The 17,664-nt window shown below is 44.6% G+C and overlaps 1 protein-coding gene across 6 annotated transcripts in view; it reads left to right on the top strand.

The window, feature by feature from the left end:
• The window catches only part of NF1 (neurofibromin 1), a 2,008,692-nt gene that overhangs the window by 620,943 nt on the left and 1,370,085 nt on the right, over nucleotides 1–17,664 (top strand). For 5 of the 6 annotated variants that reach the window (XM_086954826.1, XM_086954830.1, XM_086954828.1 and 2 more), the window contains exon 13: nucleotides 8,916–9,077. In XM_086954826.1, the coding sequence (XP_086810952.1) occupies nucleotides 8,916–9,077 (162 nt within the window). The remainder of the gene's footprint in view (nucleotides 1–8,915; nucleotides 9,078–17,664) is intronic. The other variant, XM_086954827.1, reaches the window with a different exon arrangement.

Here is a 17,664-nt window from a genome sequence, read left to right on the forward strand (position 1 = left end):
GTAAAATATAATAAACCAAGTCAAAGCAAACAAAATAAACACATCAGAGTGGTGACACTGCATCAGCGTGTTAAAACACGCTTAATAATAATAAAAAGCAATGAAAGGAAATAAAACCATTTCATTTAAGGGCTCAGGGACAGGTGCAGGGCAGACAAATGTGAATGAAAAGATCACAATACAGATGAGTAGTGGATTCTACAAAAAATGCAAAATGGCACCTGCCAGAATTTGACTGCTTTTAGGCGAAGTTGTGGGACCACATATGGGACGTATGAGGCCACTCTACCGGACTCCCTGTCCCTAGAAACCCCCATCTCATCACAGTTACACTAGGGCTTCTTTGACTTGGGTTCCTCGGCTGTTGATAGACGTCTCCGTTTGCTTCTTTTTAAACTGCATTTTCTTCACAATGGCGACAACTTGTTAAGGAGTGATACCTTGATCTTACAGTGCCTTCCGACAATACTCTTACACTATACATAAGTTCACAGGGCTCTTCAGGCATTTTTTTTTATGGAAAGAGGTCCCCTAGCCGTAGTGCCCCACAGTCCGTAAAATGAAAACCAAAGAGCGTTTCTGGCACACCTTTTATATAAAGATATGAGCTTTGCATAAATAAGATTGTTTTGTGCTGTCATGCATGCAGGCCTTCCTGCTCACTGGGTGCCGCCGTGTGACACTGTTCTATAATGAGGTATAATACAGCTCCTCCATCTGCAGTTCTCTAAAGAAACCTCTGTGTAAACTGACGATCCGATAGCGCTAAGATGCCTGCTGGGTGGATGCTGCTCTTTACAAATGCTTAAATAAATAAATACGACGTATCACCTCATCACGCGGGCACCGGTAGAGTCACATTCACACGATGAGCTGAAAACCCTTTCATGTTTCAAGTTTCAACTTCTAATGTGCATGCTTAACATTGCAGTCTTCATGTTAACACTACCCAAGGACATGGGAGGTGACTTCAGATGGCAAATTTTTGCTTCGGGGCAGAGAAAGGAAGCTGGGGAATGTCTAGGTGAGGCAGGACGTCCAAAGCCCCCTTGCCACCTTGTCACGACCATGCCCTCTTTTCTGAACTATCAATTAATCAAACATTTGTAGAGTGCGCAATTCACCCGTGAGGGTTTCAAGGCGCTGAGGGGAGGGGAGGGGAGCAGCTACTGTTTGAATAGCCAGGTCTTGAGACGTCTCCGGAAGGTCAACAGGTCCTGGGTCTGATGCAGGTAGATGGGGAGGGTGTTCCATTTCTTGGCGGCGAGGTGGGAGAATGATCTTCCGCCGGTGGTCGTTCGGCAGATGCGTGGGACGATGGCGAGTGGGAGGTCGGTGAGCGAAGCTGGCGGTTCGGGGTGTAGAAGAACAGTCTTCCGTTAAAGTATGCTGGTCCGGCGTTGTGAAGTGCTTTGTGAGTGTGGAGCTTGAAGGTGATCCTCTTGTTGACCGGGAGTGAATGCAGATCTCTCAGGTGGGTGGTGATGTGGCTGTGACGAAGGAGGCCTATGAGGCTTGCGGAGGCGTTTTGTATGCATTGGAGTCTCTTCTGGAGTGTGGCTGTGGTTCCTGCGTAGAGGGCGTTGCCGTAGTCCAGCCTGCTGCTGACGAGTACTTAGGTGACTGTTCTCCTGATCTGTAGATCTTGTGGAGCATGCGGAGGGTGTTGAAGCAGGAGGATGAAACGTGTTGACTTGCTGGGTCATAGAGAGCGTTGAGTCCAGGATAACTCCAAAGTTGCGCATGTGGTTGGTGAGTGCAGCTCCCTGATTCTTCCCATGCGGAGGGCGTGGAGCCAAGGAGGAGGACCTCCGTCGTGTCCGAGTTCAGTTACAGCTTGCTAGTCTCTGCGACGGCCTTCATTCCCTCATGTAGGTTGAATTTGGCGGTGGCTGGCTCCTTGGTGAGGGAGAGGATCAGCTGGGTGTCGTCGGCATATGAGACTATGTTGAGGTGGTGCGCTCAGACAATGTTGGCGAGCGGTGCCATGTAGATGTTAAAAAGGGTTGGGCTAAGGGTGATTCTTGGGGTACGCCGCAGGTGATTGTGGTGGCTTCGGACCTGAAAGGGGGGAGGCAGACTCGTTCTACAGGTGAGGAAGGAGGGGATCCAGTCCAGGGCTTTGTCTTGGATCCCTGCGTCATGGAGGCGTGTGCACAGGGTGTGGTGGCAGACGGTATAATAAATGTAATCAATTGGGGCAGTTAACCACCATTGTTTAATGTAAAGCGCCTGCTCGGCGTTGGTGCTACACCTGCTTTGTTTAAAAAAAGGTGTTTTAGAAATCTTCTGCAAACAAGCTTTTCTCTCACAAAACACTGGCACAGTGCGTGCCAGTCTGGCGCGTGCACCACAGGAACAAGAACATAGAAAGAAAGGGGTGGGAGAGGTGCCTGGAGTGCAGGGTCAGCGCTGCTTTACATAGGCATGATTTTACTGTTGACGTATCCAGGCCCTTCGGCTTTACCAGTCCTTGTAATTGTTTAATCTCTCCCCGTGTTTGTGCATTGTGTTTCCCTTTGTGCGCTGAAAGTGCCCAATAAATGTAATCAAATGGGGCAGTTAACGGCCATAGATTTGCTTTGCATTAAAAAAAGCTTTTCTCTCACAAAACACGGGCACAGTGCGCGCCAGTTTGGCGCGTGCGCCACATGGACAAGAGCATAGAAAGAAAGGGGAGGGGGAGGGGCAGGGGCCTGGAGTGGCAGGGTCAGCACCACTTTACAGCGGCATGATTTCCCAGAAATGACTTGCCCTGCCATAACCTGTTAAATGTTTTTGATTGGCCGGTGGCTCAGTATAACTATGAAACTTGAATGAGGGACTGCCCAGTGCAGATCCGGCTGGCCCTGCAGCCGATCCGCTCCGGGACAGTTGAGAGGAGCTAACTACAGAGGTGGGAAACTGTTGTGCAATGGGGTAAAGCCAGGGCCAGGAGAGACAATGCCCCCATGCACCATTAAAAATGGGAATTATTGAGAGAAAAAAGTGACCCATATTTGAACTTTGTAAGGACACAGGGTATAAGTGTTTTCCAAAGTATTGAATAATGCATGGGACGCGATCTTGCTGCAGGCAATGCTTGCTTTAATGTTATGGAAATTAACAGTAGAAACCAGCTCAGCAGACCACTGCCCACCCCTTAGAAACAAGCATTAAAAATGCAATAGGTCTTGCCTTTTATTAGGTTAAAGCCATTTGCTTTGCTATACAATACCATTAGCAAAGCAATAGCTTGAACTTAATCAACCTATTGCATTTTCATTGCTTGTTTTTTTTTTATGCATCGCTTAGAGTTAGAGCTTTTTTTTCCTTGCTCAACGGTCATCCTATGTTCTTTTGGTTTTGGTTACCAGTGTTTTGGTCTCAGGCTAGAACTCTGTGTTGGGTCTTTAGTTTTCTCCCCATTGTTTCCTTTCTACTCACTTTGCAGGCTATGGAATTCATGGAGCTTGCTTCTTTGACTTTATCTTTTAGATGCTGTTAACTGAACCCCACAGACTCCTGCTCTTCACTGTTGATTTTTGTTGCGTTTGTTATACTAGATTTAAAATCTCTTTACTCTTCACATCAAAAATTACATTGCTTGCCTGTGTCATAGTCTGTCAGAAAATTTTCCCCAAAATATATATTGTATGTTCAAGGGAGCGTGAAAGGTCACTGTGTCAACACTTGATCATTAGAAAACAAAGGTAAACTTCAACCATGGGTCAGCCAATGCCAGAGGTAGACCTAAAACATGTAGTAAAAAATTACTTTTTTAGCATGATTCCTGTATTTTTCTTGAGCGTCTTTGTAGTAGAACCAGTTGAATAATGGGTGCTATAATAACCTCTATAGACTGTGCCGTTGGCAGTCTGAAGGTAATGAGTGCACATGCAACAGAGGACAAAGAAAAGGAAGATGGTCGGACAGAAAATTCGAACACTCCAGATGCCATTCTAATCCAAAATTTGATTTTCCTAATGTGTTTATAGACTTAGAGTTGATAAACAAGATGCAGTAATAGAATAGTAACATATCTTAGTCCAATGTTTTTGGACCAGAAAGAGCTTTCACAGGCCTGTCACAAAGTGTAGACTGAACTGACTATAGCGAATTCAGATGAAAACTTGGTCAAGATCGATTTTTCGGACGGTCTGATCCAGCATAACACATTGGGTGTATTGATTCATCAGCCAATTTATAACTCCAGTTTGTAAATAGAAATCTGAGGAAGTGGCATTGTGGAAAGAGTAGGCTGTTGATCAGCTGACATCTTTAAGATGTGCAAAGAACAACACAATCAGATTTTGTGCACAACCTCGGTTTCACCACATTGTGACTCAGCCTGTGTAGACTTGCTAGTTCACCTTCCAGTTCTCACAAGTTTTGCCCGTCTCCTTTCCTTTCTTTTCCTCCTAATCGATCTTGATTGCAAATCTCTTGATCCTAAGCTTACAAGATTGGATGAGAAATCCCAAGTGTTTGTAGACTAACTGAAGCTCTCATGGGCACAATTCAGTTTGCAGATGGCAAATTTAGTCTATTCTTGTGTAAGATAGTCAAGTTTACAATCGCAGCACGTGTCTCTAGTTTAAACACTAGCTTCAATTTGCTCGAAATAAGTTCATTTTCAGAATGTCATAATCACTGAGTACTATTTATCACATAGTTTTGATTGATACGTCTTGTTCTTGATTGATAACTTCCTTAGGCTGTTCTTAGATCTGTCTGACTACTTCATGACTATACAAGGTCACTTTGTCTTAATACAAAATCTAGAGAAGTGTTAATCTTTGGTGTACTGGCACAAACATGATTAAAACATGTAAGTCACATCTTCTATATTAGAATACGATAAAAAAAAAACAAGCTATTGAGTTCTAAAGATCTTTCAGTAAAATAATAGCATTTTACTTAATTTGAAGTGAATGGCCAAATATTAAAACCTGAAATAGTATAATTGAGTATATTGAAAATTAAACGCAGGACTGTTATCCATAAGTCACCAATTTCATTCCTTATCTTTTTTTTTCTACCTTCACAAACTAAATACATGTTTTTATCCCTGGTGGAAGTTCACCTTTAAGAAAAAATACAGTGGCTTGACAAGAGCTACAAATAAACACAGCCATTTTTTATGTTTATATTTATTTTATTAGGATATGTACATAGAATGTCTGCAAGAAATCTTGCGTACAGTTACAAAGCCCTCAGCTCTGGGTAAAGGCTTCTATTTTGAGAGGCAATCTAATCTAGAAATAATCATAAATGTCAAGCTGATGAGCTTATGTCCACTTACTGTATGAAATGAATTCTAAAAACATGACCAAGAATATTTTATTTTATATTTTAATAATTGAAGAAGCCTGACCGCTTTTACTCGTATCCAACTTATCCTCCTTAAAGGAACAGACTTTACAGAGAAATAGAAATTTGCCTGTAGCAAGTTTAAGGAGAGACTTCTATTCTAAGTGACAACCATAGTTGGTGACCAGAGTTAGCTTCAGAACTGTTATTCCAGTGTTGTTGGTCTGATGATAATTTCCAATTTCTTCTAATTATTCCTTAAGTGGATTTTCAGTGTGATCCTTGTACTATCATAATCTATTTAAACATTATTAGGCATGTTACTTCCATCACCTAAATCTGTTTGGAATGTAATCTATGTTCCCACAGTGGTTTTCTCTACAATAGCAGATGTGTGAAGGACCCAAATTATGATTGAAGATTACAGAAATCATTATGATCTGGGACTGAATACATCATTTTGATATTGTCAAATTAAGACAATGGGTGGGTCTTTGTATGGTGATGGAGAACCTGACAAGGTCATTACATGTTTTTAAAATGTGTAACTACCCTCCAGGGAATGAAAGGAATTATATTGACCCTTAACCCTTTCGATGCTCATGACGAGCTCAGCTCGTCATGATGCACAGTTGAGCTGTGCTGATGACGAGCTGAGCTCGTCATGACACAAGCAAAATGGTAATTTTCAGCACAGGAGGGGGAAAACGCCTAGCAGCCAAGGTGTTAAATTCTGAGAGATCCAGACAGGTCAAATAAGTGGACATAAATGCCCAGTTTGGTGTGATCTCCTATGCTGAACTACATGAAGAACAAAAGTTGCAGGGAAATCAGTTGTCCCCAAAGACTCATGATCCTCAATCTGTTTGATTTGAAAAGGTCACCAATCATTTTGGCTCATTGATAATGAAGATGAGCATGGATGATAGACAAATGAGGGCTGACTGTTAGGGTAAGAGCTGACCCAGGGTCAATAAAGACTGTGGCTGGTATGGAGGAGTGTGATATGCCTTGCTGTGGCCTGGGACATTTGACTTTTCTGGCAATAAAATCAATTGCAGCCCAGCTAATGTGATTCCTTGATTTCATGTAGATCCAGCAAGAATCTGGAATGGGAGCTGGCAGGTAAAGGGATAGTAAGGGAAAATTCACTGTAAGGAACTTTGACTTGGTGCTGCATTAGCATTTGATATTGAAACTAATACCGGTTTCGTACCCATCTAATAAAATGTACTAAAAAAAAGAAATAATTGGTCTGATAAAGTGGCTGAAAACATTTGGGCAAATAAGTCTAGCAGTTTTTTAGCCCACACCAAGAGCAGCATAAATGACTTGACAATAGACTACTTGTGCTTTTTTCCCCAAAAATGTTTTAGGTAGTTTGTAAGGGTTCGCATTCAGTCCTAAGAGGATGCACCGTTAAGTACTAAATGTATCGGTCATATCAAGCCTTTGTTCAAAACATTTGGGATGTGCTTTTGGTACAGGTTTGCTTAAGAAGCAAGTGACTAAAGTAACGCCACAAGTAATGAGCAGTAACTGATTGTAATTCAAGTAGTATGACCATCACTTTCTTCTGTTTTGGTTTTTACTGATTTTTAATAGATTATAAAAAAAAATGTATTGCATTTTATACTGTGAACCTGCTATTCATTTTTGTTGAATTTGAAGAGTATGAGATTGTATCCTAGTGTAACGGGGCATAAATACAAGTTTTTTTAAAGTAGAGTTTACCTAATAAACCTATTCTAGATTCAGGTGCGCTGAAACATCTGACAACTAGTGTACGAGAGGGATCAGAATTTTAGCTGTTGGGTATTGGCTTGGTTAGAGGTACTCATGTTGACCTGAACTTCAAGCCCTCAGTAACGTCCCCTCCCCGGAGACAATTCAGATTATTTCTTCACTTTCAGAAGTAGCGGTCACATCTGTAATAAATTCAGGATGGATGCAGCTGGAAGGTCAATTGTGTTTTCTTTGAGACCATGCTCATTAGCATTATACTTGCGTGCAATCAATAAAGACTTTGAAATGTGACAGTAACAAACTGTTTTTTATGCACTGGTATCTAGACTAGTGCAGAGATGTGTTGATTTTTTTAAAACTGCAGATCAAGATATGGCCAGCTACTCCGAAACCTCAGATCTGGACATCGTCAAGTCAGCTCAGACTACCAAAAATGCATTTTAGAAAATGAAGGTGTAGAAGAGCGATAGCTCACATTAGGGATTCTTAAATTTAATCCCAGTGGTATGTGGACCTTCCCAAAATTCCCAGTTTCCGGCACCCCCAATTGTTTTTATCAGGGAATTGAGAACCTGTATGTTTTTGAAAACACATGCCATAGTGTAGACATTGGCCTTCAGACAGAAACCTGTTTCAGTTAAAGCAACACTGAATGACCAAAGTCCTTGGCCTCTAGCTCATGTCAAGAAAGTGTTATTAACTGCCTCTCATTCTGTTTTGAAAACCATCAGATGTTGCACTCAAGCGAGTCGGTTAGGTTTGAATAAATTCAGGACTTTGATGCTGTAAATTCCGCAGCGTTTCAACAAAACAAGAGTACCCTTAAGGTATAGTATAGGGACCTTGGGCATTACATATTACAAAGAACAGTGGTCCCTATATGAAAATGATATACAGAGAAAAAATGACCATATACTTGATAAGTAGTATGTCTTCTGTCCGTTCGGACAGGATTTATTTTTCAATAAGTGCAGGAATAAAGTGTTTCTTGGAGAGAATGTCAAGCGGGCACAGCCGTGACCCTCAACATACAAGACAAAACAACAAAAAAACAGTGTAAACAAGGCAAGGAAATTAGTCTGCGTACTTGTACTTCAGTAAGGCAGACATAAAATGTAGAAAAACCACTCCATTGCAATTATAAGTTTTACATAAATAGTTCGCATTTGGGGTTTAAAAGTCGACGACGTTGTTTCGATGCCTATAAAGATGAAGGCATCGTCTCACCACATTGTTTACGGGTAAGTAATCCTGTTACCATGAGTCTATTTTGATAGATTCGAAAACCCTTTGTTAACAAGGGCTTGAAAGCAATAAATATATTTGCCTAAAACTTAGAGTTCTATAAACAGGCAGAATATATTTTATTCCAGTGTTGAATAACCATTCTTGACATGAAATAATATGCATATTGGAGTGAGTGTGTCTCTGTTATGCAGGCTGAGTGATCTGACCTTACTGAATATCTTTACTTTTTTTGTCCAGGTTTTGCCATCGATAATATGTAATGTTTCTGCAAGACATTCTAGTTTCTTGTAAACAATTGAACATATCTGGTAGATTTTAATTAACGTTTTAAAGATAAATCTGCTTCTTGCTAAATAACATATTTAAGCTTAAAACTCAAATATGAATAGAGCTTCTATAAAAACTAGACATCTCAAAATTACGTGCTGATTTTTTATGCAATGAAATGCATGCCGTTTTTCAGTTAATTACATTGAATGAATTGCATTTTTCTGTGAATTGCAGATTATAGTTTTGATGAGAAATTTACTTTTGAAAATAGTGACAAATGTTAAACTTGAAAAGCTGTTTTAAATTGTATTGTTGTCCCTTAATAATTGTTTAATTTATATAATTCCTTGTACTGACAGAGTGCTGGGATTTTTCCTCAGAGTCTTACTTTTAAGGAGAAAATGACGACGAGTCTTAAATTTAAAGGAGAAAAGCCAACGGATCTGGAAACAAGAAGTTACAAATACTTGCTGTTGTCCATGGTGAAGCTTATTCATGGAGACCCGAAGCTCCTGCTCTATGTAAGTGCTTGTACATTTTTTTTTCTGTTTGAATGTCCCCTTGGGTTTTCACTCTGGAGTTTTTTTTCCACATGCAGCAACTATTTCTATTTACTTGACTAGTCCTTTAGAATTACAACTTGAAAACCCATAATGTCTCCTTAACATGCACTGATTTAATTTATGATGAAAGCAAAATGATCATGTCCCTTCTTGCATTTAATAAAATATGGCCTCTTGTGACCAGGAAGTAGTCAGAACATAGCTCTTCATATAGACGCTCTAGAAGGCAATCATTGTAATAATTTCTGATGAAGACTGTGCATGTAGTTTAGTTTAGTTTTGACTACGGACAGTTCAGGTTCACTTTACATGAGTTTCTAAAATATAATTTTATTTATAGTTTTAAAATGTATAGATTACTTAAAACAAGAACTAACTCTGTCCCCATGGTCCTGTAACTGCTTTCGCTTAGTTCTGTCCCAGCTCTTGCATCAGCAGGAATACTCTAAAATCTTTCTGGTCATAAGAGGTTAAACATTTCAAACAAAAGCAGGAGGGGTTTCATCCGAAATGTGACAAGTTCTCTCTGGGTATTAATTGGCACATTAGCTGATGGGGTTCACACACACATTTTACATTGGTGTAAACTCCGTACTAATCTATTTAGCCTTTGACTCTGATTAAAAACCTACTCCATTTGTCAACCTTGCAGTCCGATTGCCTTTTTGGAACGTGGTGCATATATATCTGATACCGATGCCAGAACTGTAAATTATGATGGAGTTGAATACTACTGTGAGCACAATTCTGTGCTTTTATTTGATCTCGGAACAACTTCGATAGTATGCCTGTTCTTGATTTATTGTTAGGCTTGGGGTACATCTGTCTTTTGCTTTAGGTTAACAGATACTGTGAAAGCCTTGACTTTCTGGATTCTTTGTATTTGAAACGGAGAAGACTGTCCCTAGTCAGTAGAAAACTTGCTGATAATGCATCATCTTCTCCACAAAAAAACAATCTTAGTGGCCTGCTCTCGTCCAATACATGGTTGAGTCTCTACCAATCCCCAAAATCGACTGTGGCTCCATGCAAATGAGTGAGTCTGTTGCGTATGCGCCTGTGCTGTAATTGCATGTGTTGACGCAGAAAGCCTGTCAGGACGCACACTGTTTGTGTGCCACATCAAGCTGGCGCACAGTCGGTGCACACTTGTGGAATGTAGGGAAAGGGTATCCACAGGTCTCTTGAGGCATTCCCTGCAAGTGGGTGCTATCACTCATTGCACCGGTCTGCAGGTAGATATGTGTCACCCACCTCCATTTGAGATGTAAACTCAGTCTATGGCTGCACCTTGAAGGCAAATTCTCAGCTTCTAACAGCTGTTCTATCGTTCACTAATGTTCCGTTCCTATTGCAGGCCTGAATTCGTGCCTGTACTGGGAACAGAACATTTGCTGTGGTGCACTGTCTCCCTGTGTACATGTGGCACAGACTTCAGTTTGTAAAATGTTGAAAACTAGGACAATGGTTTGAATCAATAATATGATCCCTTGTGTCCTGCTCCCCATTTCATGTCACTCCTTTCAAATATACCTTGTCTTATCTCCTTCCCCTAAATCGAAAATGCATCTCTGTTCTGACCTAATGCTAACTGTACCTAGCATGCTGCCCCCACCAGAACCATAAACTTCCCTAGTTGGTGTTCCTAATCCGAAAAATAATTCCTTCTTCACTTCAAATTATTGATGGTGTTTCCACTGCTACTTTTAGTGCCTTTCCCAAATTAACAATATGCTTGTATTTCATAATAGTACAACCTGGTAAGTGAAAATGTTCTGCTTAATGAGATAATGATTTTGATTGTCCTCTGAACTCTCCTGCAAATGTTTACTGCATGACTATATAATTAGATTTTAGTGTCCGTTTTGCTTTAGTACATGAAATAAGTTTAGAAAAGGACATATTGACAGCTTCTAATTTATGCTCTTCAGAGTGTTATCACAGTGCAGATGAACCGAATAAACCTTCAAAAGGAGCAAATCTAGGGGGGCGTGGCTAGCAGCCGAAAGCAATGGCTGCGGCTTAGGCGAGCTCTCCCCTTCCCACGGCTTAAAAGTTATGCCACTGCCTAAAAGCGGCCGAAACAGTGTAGGAGACTGCCTGATACCCCCATCGGGTAGCTATCTAGTAGCCGACGCCTCTGCTCCCGAGGCGACGGAGTCCTATGGAGGCGGTTCCCGGGGACAAGTTCTGCAAATGGCGGCGGCGGCCCGAGGAGCGGGCCGCGGTGGAGAGCGGGCCCGCTGTGGAGCTTGAAGCTCGGCGGCGCCTCTGAAGTGGCTGAGCTAGCGGCAGCAGCGTAGCAAAGGAGGCAGGTGAGGAGCCGTGTTCAGCGGCGGTGGCCTTCCCCCCCCCCCAGAGCGCCGCTGATCTGGTGAGACCCCCCCCCGCTGCTGCTGCTGCAGGGGGTGGTGGGGAGTGGGCCCCCCCTTCCCCCTTTTGTATGGAAGTGCCTGCTGGCCTGAGGGTCCTGCTGCCTGGGGGAAAGGGAAACTGGACAAGGGGATAAGAAGGAAAAAAAAGAGGGAAAAGAAGGATATAGAAAAATGAAAGAAGGAAGAAGGAAGGAGACACCACTGAAGACGGCGTAGTGTCCCGACCCCCTGGACATGTCCCTATACTTATTGGGGTGAGCTCTGAGGCCGGGCAGCCATGGTGGTTCAGGGGCTTTCTTGAAGTGACATTGCAGGGACAGAACTTGGCCTCTAACTGTCCACGACTGGTCTGAGTAGGAGCTGGACTGAGTCAACGCCCTTGTGGATTTTGGGTCTCTGTGCAGGGCCTTCCCGATTGCTCTGTACCCCTTCTCGTGCAGCAGTAAATTGCGGGGCGAGCTGCTCTGGGCGAGTTGGCAGCGGACGGCCTTGAGAATGGCGACAGGGGGCAGGGGCTCCAGAACCAATGCCCAGGGGCGGCTGTCTATTTGTCAACTTTAAAATGTGGCTGGAATGGCTTTCCTTTCTAAGAGGGGCGGACAATCCTGCGCTACAGTCAGCCACTTGGAAGCCTTCGAACAACAAACTCTGGTCATCCCTGGATGCGTCATCCTGCCACTTTAAACCCCCATGAGGCACATCTCAATGGTCAACTTGTTCCATAGAATTGTTATTGAATTTTAGTGTGTTCAACCATATATGCTTACTGTATACTTCCTAATACATGCATGCCGAACCAGGTTTGGGTAAACTGGTTATGACCGCTCTATGGATACACCTGTCCTCTCTCTTCTCTACTCTCTTCTCTTCTCTTCTCTCTCGTTCCTCCTCTCCTTTTCTCTCCCACCTTTCTTCTATCTCCTCTTTGACTTGATTTGATTACTGTAAGTGTCTTGGTGCCATCATTCTACTCATTTGTACATTGGAAGAGTCATTGTATTGTTTTTATTTTCAGCTTTGTTCTTCAATAAAAAAGATTTGAATTAAAAAAAAAAAAAAATTTGCGTGGTCCAAGGGAGGAGATAAAGGCGACTCGCTGAGATCGGACAAGGATGCGCCTGAGGAAGCCCAGCCAGCCGAGCAGGAACCAACGCTCTGTGATGTTTTGGCGGCCATCGGGGGAATGCGTACCTCCATGGACTCAGTCACAGTGGAGGTTTCCCTGCTTAGAGCGGACTTTAAACAGATGAACGAGAGAGTGCAGGAGCTGAAGATAGTGACGATGGCCCCTAGAGAGGACACCTTGGAGCTTCAACGTCAAATGGCGGACATGGAGAAACGACAGGCCAGATTGGTGCAACAGCTGGACGATTATGAAGGGAGGGCCCGCCGGAACAATATCATGATCTTGGGAGTTCCGGAAAAAACGGAGGAGTCCGCGGCTGATCTCTATGTGGAAGACCTAATCACTATACACCTAAAGCCCATGGCGCTATCCAGTTACTTTTCCATAGAGCGGGCACACAGGGTGCCAGGCGGTCGGCCCAACGCCGCCGCAGCCGATTATCGCCAGGGTCTTTAACTTCAGAGACAGGGACAGTATTTTGCAATGTTCCAGATCCGGCCCTCCACTCAAAATTGACAACTATGAGGTGTCTTTTTTTCCCTGACTTTACGGCCAGAGTCCAAGCGCGGAGGAGAAGTTTCCATGCGGTCAAGCGGGAGCTGCGTAACAAGGACATGAAATATGAGATGCTCTTCCCGGCCAAGTTGAGAGTGAATGGGATGGCAAACCCTGTTTCTTCGACTCACCGGACGCGGCCTGGGAGTTGCTGGAGGGTTGGTCCACCGTTGAAGGCCGCAGGGGTGATCGTCGTGACAGAGCAGGGCGACGAAACGGTGACGGTCCTGGTGACGTGGCAGAGGAAGCTGCAGCGGAACCGAGTGGTCTTGACGAACAAGAATGAAACCGCTTCCTAATTGACTGCAGGACATGATAACCTGGCAGAACGCAAGTAGAGTGGGAGGGGGGTCTGTGGAAGAACTTGCCCATATGAGATCCCTAGGTGGGGGTTAGCTTTGCAGTATTAATGGGGTGTAATGTGTTTGATTTATTGATTGCCTAGACATGTTATGAGAATTATTAGGGGCGTTTCCTTGGTTTTGGGCGGTGTTGTATTGTCAACAGTATTGATCGACGGTGGACGGGGGGCTCGGTTCCCTCCTTTTGCGCTTAAGCATGGTTGGGATGGGTAGAGGCACTCTGCCATTTTGGGGGGGTGGGTCGTTCTACATCCACAGGCAGGGGAGCAGGGAGGGGGTGAGTGGGAGAGGGAGGGGCGTTCTTTGGGGGTTGCGGGAAGGGTACTCAGTAAGGGGTTGCGGGAAGGGTACTCAGTAAGGTCGAGGATTGTGGTTTTTTTTTTTAGTTATTATTCAAGTTTTAGTTTTGGGCTGCAACCACTTGCTATGATTGGCGGGATGAGTGATGGCGAGAATGGTTTGAAAAACTGCAGTAATGGTAATGGAGGACCAGGAATTGATGTGCACTGATGTTTCTGCTAATGCCCCCTCTTTGACCCCTGTGCCCCCGATGACCATTGTTACTTGAAATGTACATGGGCTGGGAGATGAGATTAAACAGGGATTAGTACTACAGTATTTGAGGCGCACAGCACCGGCTATAGCATTGCTTCAGGAAACACACTTGGTGGGATTGACTTGCAAGGCCCTGGACCGCTGGGGGTACAAAATGGTTCTCCACGGGCTCCAGAGGGGTTGGCACCCTAGTACGGAAATGATTTCCTTTAATTGTACATCAGGTACAGAAGGAGTTCCTTGGGAGGTTTTCTGCCGTAACGTGCCAGTGGGAGGGGAAGCGGTTCAATATTGTTTCGGTGTATGCTCCCCCTGCCCTCCTCTCGGTGACTCTTCCAGCTCTTAGCGCATTATTATTAGATCTACCTGAAGGTGAACATATTGTGGGGGGACACTTCAATGCAGTCATGAATGCAGAAATGGACCGCCACCCAAGCAGAACGACGGGGGCGAGTAACTCATGTATGAGTGGGTTCATGGACGCATTGGGGCTGATAGACGGATGGAGATATAGACACCCCGGGGAACGTGGATATACTTTTCAGTCGGGGGCACATAATAGTCTCTCACGTATTGACTACTTTTTTGTTTCCGCGGACAGTCTCCCTTATTTGACTGACATAGAGATACGGCCGAGGGGTATCTCAGATCACTCGCCGGTCAATCTAACCTACACCTCCCACACCAAAGTGCGTAAACACATTTTTTCCCTTTCCCCTGGCTATTTGCAGAATCCTTCGATCAGAAAAGATATTGTTACAGTCACAAAGCAATATTTTCAGGATAATTTGGGTTCAGTGCAATCTCCTGGCGTCCTGTGGGAGGCTTTCAAGACGGTGCTGTGGGGGCAGGCAATTTCTTCCATCATGGGGCACAGGCGGGCGATGAAGAGCGACCTAGACGCGCTGGAAGCGGAACGGATAGCACTTCAGAAACTACATGAGACTGGCCAAACTGTAGAGACAGCCCATAATCTACGCCTCAAACAATGCGAGGTTACGAATTTCAAAAGACGCAGGTCAAGCTGCGACTTCAGACCACTAGGCATACTATTTACGAGCAGGGTGATAAGACGGGCAGACTTCTGGTGTTGCTAGATAAGAAAGAAAGGGCACAGAGGACGATTGCACAACTTCGTACTCCGACGAATGAAATAGTCACGTCTCCATCAGACATCACAGACACTTTAGCTGACTATTATGAACAGGTATATACATCTACCTCACACATAACAACGGAGGAGGCCCAGACTTACATTAAAGACTTACGGATGCCCTCTTTGTCAGATGAGGAAGCCCTGCTCCTGGACTCTGACTTTACAAAGGACGAGGTCTTGGCGGCAGTCCATTCACTGCAATATTGTAAGGTCATGGGACCCAACGGGATCCCTATTGAATTGTATAAACGGGTCTCTGATATAACTGTAACATATCTCCATGCAATGTTCCGGGACAGTCTGAATAGGGGGAAGCTGCCACTGGATCAAAGAATAGCTACTATAATTACTATTCCTAAGCCGGGCAAACCCCCGGACGAATGTACGTCATATAGTCCGATATCCCTACTCAACGCAGAATCCAAAATCCTGGCTAAAATGATAGCAAATAGATTGACTCCTCATCTCGAGGCACTGTTACACCCGGACCAATCTGGGTTCATGCCTAACAGAAGCACGGCTCTCAACTTATGCCGGGTACCCGCAGTGTTGGCACAAATACTGAGTCTCCCAGAGCCCGCAGTTATCCTGTCATTGGATGCTCGGATGGCGTTTGACATGGTGGATTGGCCATATTTATTTGCGGTCCTCCGACATCTCGGCTTTGGGCCTAGATTCTGTGCATGGGTAGGACTACTTTACGCTGAGCCTTTGGCCTACGTAGTGGCCAACGGTAATATTTCCAGAAATGTTCCTCTGAGCCGTGGCACACGCCAGGGATGACCGTTGTCACCCTTGCTCTTCGCGCTGGTTTTGGAGCCGTTTGCTGCTTGTGTCCGGTGGGACCCCATGGTAAGGGGCCTCAGCTGGACGGCTACGTGGGAAGACCGCATATCGTTGTATGCGGACGATATTCTTCTCTATTTGACCCTCCCCAGGCGCTCTATTATAATGCTCGTTAACATTTTTAGGTCTCGTAGAGAGACCTATTACCGTCAAACCAGAAAGCTAAAACCAGGCGGATTTTGCCGAGTGCATGTGTGTCCGTGCACGCGCTCTCCATTTGCTTCCCGAGCCGCCTACCTGCTTCACACATCAAAGCCATCAGCCTCCCTCCCACCTCCCCCCTAATTGCTTTCCCTTATCACGGCTGCGAGGCCATGAGCTACTTCAAAGGGATCCGCTCCCCGCCTCCCCCCTGCCGCTTGTCCTGTCTATTGAGCCTTTCTCACCTCTCTCCTTTTCTCTCCCACTAGCTTCACTTCTGTGGTTTTCTGCTGTCAACCCTCATTTCATCCTTCCACTTTATTCCCTCCTGTCTATCGTTCTCTTTCTATGTATATCCAAGTCACCAGCCTCACCTCTGCTATTTTCTTTTCTCTATTTTCTTTTCTCTTTCTCCTACACCTATGTTTCTCTACCCACTCTACCCCCAGAATTTTCCCACTTTCTTTTCTTTTCTAATCTCCTCTTTTGTCTAATCGCCCACAACCTTTTCACCTGCCTTTCTTTCTGTTTCAACCCTGCATTTGCTTCTCTGTCTGCCTTTAACAATTTATTTTCGCTTTTACTTTCTACATGGACTCTATTCCACCTACTAGTTCGAGCAGGAGAGAGAAGCCAGCAACTCTCCTACCCTCCCATGCATCACTTCCTGGGGACAAGTGACAGTAGAAGAAGTCGAAGATACGATGCAAGTTATTAAAAGCGGATCTCCCAGGGACCCTGCCCCTTCACGTATTCTCAAAAAGGTAGCACCCTCGATCGCCCCTTCTCTCACTCACCTCATCAACGCCTCCCTTCAACAAAGAGTCGTCCCCCCTAGCTGGAAGGCGGCAGTCGTCAAGGCACTTAAAAAAAAACCCTCCCTTGACCCTGTCGACCTGGCAAACTATAGACCAATCTCCCTCCTCCCGGGAACCAGCAAGATCGCGGAAAAAATGGTGAACAGAAAGCTGTCACAATTTTTGGAGAACAACCGTCTAAAAAAACTCGCAGACGGGTTTCCGCCCCGGGCAGGGCACCGACATTGCCCTTCTCATGGCGGTGGAGGAGGCCAGAGCACTCTTAGACGAAGGAGGATCAGTAGCAGTGATCCTCCTCGACCTCAGTGCGGCCTTCGACACCGTCAACCATCAGCTCCTCATCCAACAACTCATGAGCGTCGGTGTGGAAGGAACTGCTCTGTCCTGGATATCGTCCTTTTTGAGTCAACGCTCCTTTCAAATCTGGGAGAACAACACCTGCTCCTCCGACACTCCCCTCCAATGTGGCGTGCCTCAGGGCTCCTCCCTGAGCCCCACATTATTTAACATCTACATGTCCCCATTGGAGGAGGTTGTTATCCCGTTCGGAGTGAGCATCGTCAGCTATGCCGACGACACTCAGTTAGTGGTGTCCCTTTCTCATCCGAAAC

This window comes from Lissotriton vulgaris, chromosome 2_1 (assembly GCF_964263255.1).
Source record: "Lissotriton vulgaris chromosome 2_1, aLisVul1.2, whole genome shotgun sequence".
Lineage (NCBI taxonomy): Eukaryota > Metazoa > Chordata > Amphibia > Caudata > Salamandridae > Lissotriton > Lissotriton vulgaris.